General features: G+C 38.8%; 1 protein-coding gene across 1 annotated transcript; it reads right to left on the bottom strand.

The window, feature by feature from the left end:
• Positions 1 to 1,246: 1,246 nt before the first annotated feature.
• Positions 1,247 to 2,056, bottom strand: LOC109216715 (photosystem II repair protein PSB27-H1, chloroplastic). Its single transcript, XM_019380900.1, has one exon. The coding sequence runs from the start codon at positions 1,961 to 1,963 to the stop codon at positions 1,436 to 1,438; it is 528 nt and encodes a 175-aa protein (XP_019236445.1). The 5' UTR covers positions 1,964 to 2,056; the 3' UTR covers positions 1,247 to 1,435.
• Between the last annotated feature and the right edge of the window lie 8,246 nt (positions 2,057 to 10,302).

The following is a 10,302-nucleotide window of genomic DNA, read 5'->3' as shown; positions in this document are numbered from 1 at the left end:
AGAAAATAAAGTCCTGAAAACGTCGGGTATTTGGGGGGGGGAGGGGGAGAGGGGGGGGGGGGGTAGGGGGGGAGCAAGAAAATATAGGGACTTGGGGAAATGGGGGATAAGGTGAGTAGCATAAAAAAATATAACCTACTCTCTAACCATAAATTAGATAATATTTTCGGAAAATATTTTTCACTCACCAACCAAACAAGGAAAAATAAATGATAAAACCATTCATTTTCCATGAAAATATTTTCCGTCCTACCAAACATACCCTATATCTTTTAGATTCAAATTACTACATTTTTTTTCACTTCCTGTATCTCAAAATGGTTGTCAGATTCGTTTCCTGAAAGTCAATTGAAGATATCTTTCACTTCAATCTTCAAATTTATTTTCTTATCGTTTTGATATGAGAAAAAAGAAAAACTACAACACCTTTCATTCATTTCCCAAAAGTGTAACTATTAATTTATGCTCGGTTTACATCTAAACGTATGTCCAATAGACTCTTTCTAAACAAGTTGTGACAAATAAGTTTAGACGATCAAATAGAGTAGCTATTGGTAGTTTGCTACAAAAATAAAATATTAATACTACCCTTTGTCGATTATGTAGTCGATTACAAGATGATTATAGTCCTGTTTTATATATTCTTTTTACAAGATATTAATAATACAATGCAACTATGCAATCTAGATTATAAGCATAAAGTCAAACTTGTAATTCTATTACAGTTATTTTTGTACAAGTTTAACTCGAAAAAAAAAAAAAATAGCCAGATTTATAACTGGTAATTGAAAAATAGCTACAGTTTCAACCTAATTGAAATTTAGCAACTTTTTTATGTAAAAGTAAAATCTGAACAAAAACACCCTTAAAATCCGAAAATATTCCAGCATAATATGTTGAAGTTCGAATTTTTACATGTGAGATTCCAACATAATTTGCTGGAGTTCCAACATAATATGCTGGAAGTTTACACGTAGGAACTTCATAATCCTGCAAATTATGTTGGAATTTTCCGTATCAGCTAAACGCTGACTATTTTTTAATGACTTTACAAACACTATCTATTTCCCGATTAGGAGTCAAAAAATAGCTAGCCCATGCTATTTTCACGTTTAACTCGGAATAGGTTTGATGTTCGTCTAGCATTCGAGTCAAGTTTGAATTTCTCATAATTCAGCTCAAATCGACTCGACTAAACACCAATTGAATACAATTGATCTCTTAGCAATAATAAATAGAAAAGAGAAATAAGAAGAGTTTATCTAAATTACGACTAACCTTTTACTTAGTTTTATAGTAACAAGCAACATAACTTGCAAGCAAATAGTGAATCCTCATCTTTATACTTTCAATTTCATAGTCAGAAATTTAAATATAGAAATTTCAGAATTATACCCAAAAAAATCACCAAACATCTACAAAAGTAGCTTCTCTTTCATCTTCCCTTCTGTAATGCCTTCTCAGCAGTGTCCATCTCTTCCAAGATTCTCTGCTTTCTCTTAGCCGGAATGGGTGTGGTCGGCCCAAAGCTAACATAATGGCCCGAAACAGCATTCAGGGCTGAGTAAATGTCACGGAATGAGGCCCGGCCCAATAAAGCCTTCTCTCTTCTGTACTTAGCAACCCAATAATTAGAAGCCTCTCTCAACTCAGTAACAGAATCAGCTAAGTTCGGATCACTTTTCTCCATAGAGAGCGTCGACCTCACTTTCTTAATCACTTCCGAAGCTTCCCTCACGTACTCCTCGTCGGAAGCAGCGAATGCTGACGTGGCAGGTAGAAGCAATGCCGGAGCGAGGATTCCGGCAGCCAGAGAGAGGAATTCACGGCGGCGGGTGGATGAGACAGAGGCTGAGACGGTTGCGGCATTGGCGGCGGTGGTGGTAGAGGAGAGTTTTGATCGGATAGGGGTAAGGGGTTTTTGGGTGGAGGTGGATGGGGTTATTAGGGTTGGAGAAGCCATGGTTTTGTTGTTGTTGGAGAAGGAAAGTTGATGAAAGAGATATTGTTGTAGTTTTGGTGTAAAGGGGAGTGATGAATGGAGATGGTTGGATTAATGACACGTTGGCTTATCATCTTATCTAAGCTATACTATAGTTTATGGATGAGAAAAGGTCTAATGAGATTGTAGTATGATATGGAATGACCTGGAAATTAATCTGGTCTCAACGAAGTTCTGGACCCTATCTTTTTTCATGAAATAAATAGGGTAGTACAGTAGCTTTTAGGAGATCAAACATTTAAATTCAGTCATTTGAAGGGGGGTTTGTTGGATTTTAAGTATTAATATGGCTTAAAAGACGGTGAATGGGAAATAGAAGGAAATGAAATTTTTAAGTGAAATTTTAAGTTTTCCCCCTTGACAAAGGGACATTATCTCATATTGGAAGAGGAAGAGGTTTTTGATGGGTATATAAGCAATTGCTCTTCTTCTAGCTCTTAAAGAGTTGAGAAGTAGGCAAGCTTCGCGCCGTCGTGGTCGCTCGCTCAGCTCGTTCAGCCCAACATTGGCTATAAATACAAGTCCATTCTCTCAGAATTTTCATACGATTTTCTGAGTTCTCCTCCTTTCTTCTGCATACTTTTAACTTCAAAGAAAGCAACAGTAAGTATGATTTGCTACCGAACTTTGTGTTCGCTGAAACACTGGGGTCCGAAGTACCACTACACCAGTGTGTAATTCGTTCTATCCTGGGAGGAAATAATTCATAACCTTGGGTAATAGGAGGGGATTAAATTCCTTAAGGAAACACTGTGAATTCAGTGGGCTCGGATTAACTTTTATTTGGTTTATATTTCCGGTTTATATATTATTCTATCTTTTCTAGAATTAATTTACGAATATAGTTTACTAACAAGCTTAAGAAATTTAACATATTTTCTGTATTTGTGTTATATTCACTGTTCTGAAGATTAAAACCTTTGTGCTTTTCTACTCTGTTAGAGATTAAAATCTACGTGATTTTAACGTTTGCTTGTGTCATTCTTTTACAGAAATGACTAATGATTTTAACGTTTGCTTGTGTCATTCTTTTAACTAACATGTGATACTCTTACCACAAGCCATTTTGTCGCTCTCTAGTTACAAAGACTTTAACTTATGACTAACTCTAGTCATAACACAAACTTAGAGGGTTTGTGATTTTGGATTTTCTAAAACACAGCTTCTAAGAAAGCAAGATAGGAGTACAAATGAAGAACAAATAACAAAGACTCGACAAACCTAAGGACTTAAGATATCTTCAATCTTGGATCCGGTCCTTGACGTTGCAGCAGCTTTGTTCTTGAGAGAGGTTGTGGCAAGCACTTGAGAGAATATCTTTTTTTAATTTTGCAAGTGTTGGGTCAATTGTCTTATGCCTTGCACCAGGTTGTTATACTACAAAAGACATCACCATGGTGATGTCAATTCACAATGCTGATGTCAATTCTTGGTTAGTACATGCCTCTTCCCAATGGGAAGTGACTGCTGCACTGTCGCGTGTACAGTTGCAGGCAGTCACTTTCTGCAGTTGCTTTCCAGCTGTATAGTTGACTTATACTTCTGTCAAGGGAACACCAAGGGATCAGGTCCCTAATCTGGTTCTTGAGAATTTAAAGGCACACTGCCCAGATTATCTTGATTCGATTAACTTGAATGATTGTACCAGGCATGCTTCAGGTCCTTTATCTGGTTCTCTCATTAAGTAAGTTATTTTTCCTTCCTTGATTGTATTTATACATGTGTGACATCACTTACAATGATGTAAGCAAGGTAGGTAAAAAGTCTTCAACAGAAAGTTGACTACTGCACTGTTCCTGTATAGTAGCGTGTGCAGGCAGCAACTTTCCAGCTGGAGAGTTGACTTCATACAGTCTCCTCAGGAACTCATAGGGACCTGTTCCCTCAGCTGTTCCTTCCACTCTGAAGAGTTGAGTTATATCCCACGCTGGATCCCAACTTGGAACTTTGTGATCTCAAGTTCTTGTAAATGTATAACAGATTCCTTATCTGGTTCTGGATGGTAAGTTTGTTAGATTATCAAAACATAAAGTAAAGTACTTATGCCCTAAGTACTTGTAACCTATCAATTTCCCCCTTTTTGATGATGACAAACTTAGAATTGATATTCCTCTTGAGAACTAGATCTCCACATTGTTCCCCCTACGAATCAGCCATATTCCTCCTAAGAACCAAACCTAAGGAATTGATCACAACTGGTTCCTCAAGACTGTTTGGCAAATCATCAAAACTCAAAATACCGTAACTCATCAATTTCTCTCTTTTTGATGATGACAAACCCAAAATTAATATAACACTTGAGAACCAGATTCCTCACATGTTTCCCTGCGGATCAGACCTCTAATCAACATATTATCAGCAACGTTCCTCCCTGCGAAGCAGAGCTATCTTTCATGCACAACACATCATATCAATTCAATTATGTTCCTTCCCCATGTCGACACCTATATAACTTCCCCCTTTTGGCATCATCGAAAAGAATAACAGAAGAAGCACAGTCAAAAAGAAGTTCAGCAACATTAACCCATGCCACTTGGGCAACACAGCATAAACACTAACAAGAACAACAAGTGAATGTCATTGCACAAAATGGAGTGATTGCCCATAGTAGAGTAATTATAATAAAAGCACAGTAGTTTCAATAATACATGATATGATAATTTAAACAACTAAAGTACCAATGTCATCAAATATATGAATCAAAGAAGATAAGAACTCAAGGGAATTTGGAAGGAGTGAAAGTCATGGGTCACTTGGCAGGAGGAAAAGAAATGGGCTAAGGCCTTGATGAGCTTGTCTATTCGTTCATTCACTCTCCTTTGATCAATGATCATCTGCCCTCTCAGTTCCTCCACCTGTTTCCCCAATCTTTCATTCTCACCCTTCAACTTAGTATTCTATTCTGCCAAGGGTCCACGAGGACCAGGTTCTTAACCTATCTGAGTAGGTTGAACCATCAATTAGATCACCAAGAATCTCCCCAAGCTTCTTCTAATCAAGAACAAACTCAGTCCTATGCACATATAGCATCAGAGTATCACATAAAACATAGAAGTTTTTACTTCTTCTTCATATACGTTGGGACTTGGAGGAATAAAGAGGTGATTCTATTTTTTGGAACTCAACAATGTCAAGAAGTTCCTCCATTTTTTCAGCAATATCAGAGTCAACACTCTGCCTAACAACACTTTTTGAGACTTCAGAGTCTTCTACCCTCCAAACCTGATGACTCAACCTTTTGCTTCTGTAAGGAACCAGGTTCCTCACTTACACTACCCTTTCTATCCCTCAGCAGCCATGTCTCCCTCTTCTTCTTCTCAATCTGTTACCCTTACCATCTGCTGTATCTTTCTCAGCCAACTTTCTTTTCTCAATTTTTTTACACTTCATTCTCTCTTCCACAATCACATCAGCAGGGCACACCACTTCATCATCAATCAGCCTACTTTTCATCAATCCTTTTTACTAGATCGGACGTTTGTTTAAACACAGAACTCAAAAAGAAAAAGATCATTATTAAGATTGGCTTCCTGAGAAGGACTTGAGGGATCAGGTCCCTCATTCAGTTTGCACATTTACCAATTTCTCCATCCTTCAAGACTTCCACAAATTCAACAACAATTTCACCTCACGCTCTAGAATATTAGATCTACCATGTTCCCTTTCAGTTAAACTTCTATCAAAATCTACCAAAGAATTCATGGGGGTTTTATTCAGATAGAGTTAGGATTTTGGAAAGTGATAGAGTTGGGTTCACTTCTGGCATATTTGGAGAGAGGGATTCTTTTTGAGACAAGGTTAATTTTGGTTTTGAAGAAAAGAATCGGTTTTGGTTGGGTGTAAGATAGAGAAGTGGTTTTTTTTGGGGGGGAGGGGGCAACGGTTTAGTTCAGAAGAGCTTTAACATTTGGACTTCAAAAATTAAGAAAGAGGCAGGAGAAAGGCAGGAATAAATTAATGACATGACACTTTAGCAGCTTAAAAAAGCATATAAGTATTGAAGAGACCACTAACCTGAGTCGTAGGAACCAGGTTCCTTGACAGTTTTTGAAAATCTGAGCAAAGACTTCTAGAAGTGCAATGTCACTCTTACTTGTTTTTGTCCTGAAACTATCATATGTGTATACCTGTAACAGTATAGATTTGAGTTAGATGTCACAGAAAAACACTTTTTACCACTATACTTTTCCTTCTTAACATAGCCAATCATCGAGGGACCAGGTCCTTAGTTGAGCTTAATCAACCCCAAATCCAGACGATTTCTTTCAATATGTTCACTACTCAGCGCCTTGGTGAAGATGTCTACTACCCGGTCATCCGTCTTCTAGAACTTCATACAAATCGAAACATTTTCAACATTATCCCTCAAAAAGTGATGTCGGACATTAATGTGCTTTGTCCTCTTGTGTTGTACCGGGTTCAAGCTGTAAATAGACCAAAGTCTTCAAGATGTTGCTTGATTTGTACTAGTTGAGCCCAACAAGAAGCAGCAACCACATATTCAGCTTCAGTAGTAGGAAGAGCCACACAGTTTGTTTCTTTGTACCCCGTGAGATCAAGCATGACCCCAGAAAATGTGTCGTTCCAGATGTGCTATTTCTTTCCACCAGATACTCAACATAACCAGCATTAGCATATCCAACCAATTCAATGGTATCTCCCGAGGGATAGTGGAGAACCAGGTCCTGTATCCCTTTGATATATCTTAGGATTCTCTTGGCAGCTTTCAGATGAAATTCCTTTGGATTGGATTGAAACCGGCACATAGACCCACACTAAAAACAATATCTGGTCTGCTACAGAAGTGACCCTATGATACCTCTATACATGGTGTGATTTATAGGGGAAGCAGGTTCATCCATGTCTAGAAAAGTAGCTGTGGCGATGGGAGTGTCAATGATTTTTTATGTCTCCATGTCAAATCTCTTCAGCAGGTTCTTGATGTACTTTCGTTGTCTTATCATTGTCCCCTTAGGAGTTTGCTTCACTTGTAAATCTAAGAAGAAATTTAGTTCCCCCATCATACTCATTTCTAACTCACTTCCCATGAGTTTTGCAAATTCTTCTCATTGAGAGTCAACTATTGCTCCAAGGATGATATCATCAACATAGATCTGCACAATAAGCAGGTTCCTTCCTAGTTTCTGGTTCCTATAACAATTCTGTCACCAGGTTGTGGAACCAGGTTCCACATATTGTTCCTTTCATATTGACGGAGCTTTTCTTTAGTTCTGAGGAACATGGTCCATGTAAATCTGGAGTAGTCATCCTCAATGACGAAAATATGTACCTCTTTCCTCCTCTACTTGGCACCCTCATAGATCCACATAGATCCATATGGAGGAGATCAAGTGGCCTTGAGATTCTAACTTCCTTTTTGAGCTTGAATGAGGATCTGACTTGCTTTCCTTTTACACATGCATCACACACCCTGTGACCCTTGAAGCTTGACTTGAGCAGACCACGAACCAAGTCCTTCTTGAGTAATTTATTCAGCAGCGTGAAACTTGCATGACCCAGCCGTCTGTGCCATAGCTCAGCATTATCATTAACGGCGCTCAGGCGCCTACGATCCCCTTTCACAGATTTGGGAAACACCCAGCAGGCTATACTTTAACCCCTTCATGAAGTACGCATGTTCAATAGAGTGGGAAAGAGACTTCCCGATCCTTCCAACTCCCAGGATATATCACTTCTTGCCATTTTCAAAGGATACACTCCCTCCTTGCAGGGCCTTCAGTGAAAGAAAATCATTTGTACTTCCAGTCATGAGCTTCGAGCAGTCGCTATCCATGTACCACTGTTGACTGCTCCCTTTCACTGTTCCCTGCACAAGGAAATCAAGGGTTAGACTTAGGAACCCAAACAAGTTTGGGTCCCTTGTAATGAGGAAAGGGGTGAATGAGGGCTCTTTTGGTCCAAGCAGGCATTATAAATTTTTATGTGAGGGACCGGGTTCCCTAACAACAGTTACTTTTTCAGCAAAAACTTTGTTTTTCTGTTGAGATTGAAATCTTGCCTTACAATTTTCTTTAAAGTGCCAATGTTACCACAGTTAGTGCAAAGCCAATTGTCAGGTACAGTAACGTACTTGCTATGAGGGTAGTAGGAAGTCTTTTCCCTTTGGAACCTGATTCCCTGCCTGTTTCCCCCATTGTTTGTGTACAAGGCAGTGATAGCATCAGAGGACCTGGTCCACTTGAGTAATTTTTCAAGATCACTCTTCACTCTACCTAGTTCTTCCTGAAGTTGTTTGTTTTTCTCAAGCTCAGCACACAGACTAGACTTCACTGAATTTAACTCACCTTCAAGCTTAATGTATGCCTCACTTGCAACTTTCTTTCCTTTTTTAGAATTTTCAGGCCTGCTTTCCATTTTAAGTTCCCTAATTGTTTCCTTCAAGTCCAATACCACCACTAGTAGGTCATCTCTCTCATGCTCAATGCTAGCAACTCTCTCTGTTAAGACTGTTTTTTCCCTACTTACACTCTCAGTGGTCTCTTTTAGGTCTACATTTGCAATTTTTTCATCTAAGGCATCCTTATCTTTCTTCAGGTTCTCAATCATCTCCTTTAAATCAACTACAGCGACTACTAGGTCATCTCTGGTCTGTTCTGCTTCTCCTAACTCCACAGTTAAAGAATCTTTATCATTTATAAGACTGTGATAAGCATTAATCAAAACATTAGCCAAAGATACCAGCTTCTTTTTAGAATAAAACTTCAAATTTCTTTGAACATCAAAGAAGTTTACCTCATCATCATCATCTTCTTCATCCTCGTTAGATTTTGCCATCAATGCAAATATGGAATCATATTTTGCATCTTTTCTTTCAACGACCATCATGAAGGTGTCTTCCTTTTCATTATCACCCTCAGATTCACTAGAGGAATCTCCCCAGGCAGCCAGAGCTTGCTTTACAATATTATCAGCGACATCTCTTCTCTTGAACTTTCTGTCGGAGACCAGGTTCCTCTTACCTACCTTGTCAGCATTGTGTTTGTAATGGACCTGATTGCGGAGAGGACATTCTTTGATAAAATGTCCTGGTTTTCTGCACTTATGACAACAATCGTATCCATTAGTGTTTCTGCTAGAGCTACCCTTCTTGGGAATGCTTCTATTTCTACTAACCATTTTCTGAAATCTTGGTGGCCTGTAGGTTGATCGACCTTCCTCAAAGTCTGGTAGAGCATCCATGTAGATCCTTTCTAGGTGTTAACCTTTTAGAAAGAACCTGCTCTGATACCAATTGATAGAAACTAAGCGTCCACCAGACTGTATAGAGAACCAGATTCTCTATCAGTTCCCACTGTAAGCAACAGACTGTAAAACTAACCAGTATAGGGAATCAGGTTCTCTAATTGTTCCCACAGTAGCTCGGCAGTAAATAAAGAACACGGAGGATTTTTACGTGGAAAAATCCCACTCAAGGGGACAAAAACCACGACCTACACTTGTAGGCTTTCAACTTCACTAACTTGTAGTCTAACTATTACAAGCCACTTTGTAATGACTCTATTACAAAGACTTCAACTTAACTAACTTGTGATACTCTTACCACAAGCCACTTTGTCACTCTCTAGCTACAAAGACTTCAATTTAACTAACTTGTGATACTCTTACCACAAGCCATTTTGTCACTCTCTAGTTGCAAAGACTTTAACTTAACTAACTTGTGATACTCTTACCACAAGCCACTTTATCGCTCTCTAGTTACAAAGACTTTAACTTATGACTAACTCTAGTCATAACACAAACTTAGAGGGTTTGTGATTTTGGTTTTTCTAAAACATAGCTTCTAAGAAAGCAAGATAGGAGTTGCAAAATGAAGAACAAATAACAAAGACTTGACAAACCTAAGGACTTAAGATATCTTCAATCTTGGATCCGGTCCTTGACGTTGCGACAACTTTGTTCTTGAGAGAGGTTGTGGCAAGCACTTGAGAGAATATTTTCTTTTGATTTTGCAAGTGTTGGCCAATTGTCTTATGCCTTGCACCAGGTTGGTATACTACAAAAGACATCACCATGGTGATGTCAATTCACAATGCCGATGTCAATTCTTGGTTAGTTCATGCTTCTTCCCAATGGGAAGTGACTGCTGCACTGTCGCGTGTACAGTTGCAGGCAGTCACTTTCTGCAGTTGCTTTCTAGCTGTATAGTTGACTTATACTTCTGTCAGGGGAACACCAAGGGATCAGGTCCCTAATCTGGTTCTTATGAATCTAAAGGCACACTGCCCATATTATCTTGATCCGATTAACTTGAATGATTGTACCAGGCATGCTTTAGGTCC

The sequence above is a fragment of the Nicotiana attenuata genome, unplaced genomic scaffold (genome assembly GCF_001879085.1).
Source record: "Nicotiana attenuata strain UT unplaced genomic scaffold, NIATTr2, whole genome shotgun sequence".
Classification (NCBI taxonomy): Eukaryota; Viridiplantae; Streptophyta; class Magnoliopsida; order Solanales; family Solanaceae; genus Nicotiana; species Nicotiana attenuata.
This window is presented reverse-complemented; position numbering and strand designations above follow the sequence as displayed.

What these genes read in the sequence shown, in the direction of transcription:
- LOC109216715 (XM_019380900.1), bottom strand. Translation starts at nt 1,963, where the DNA reads ATGGCTTCTCCAACCCTAATAACCCCATCCACCTCCACCCAAAAACCC.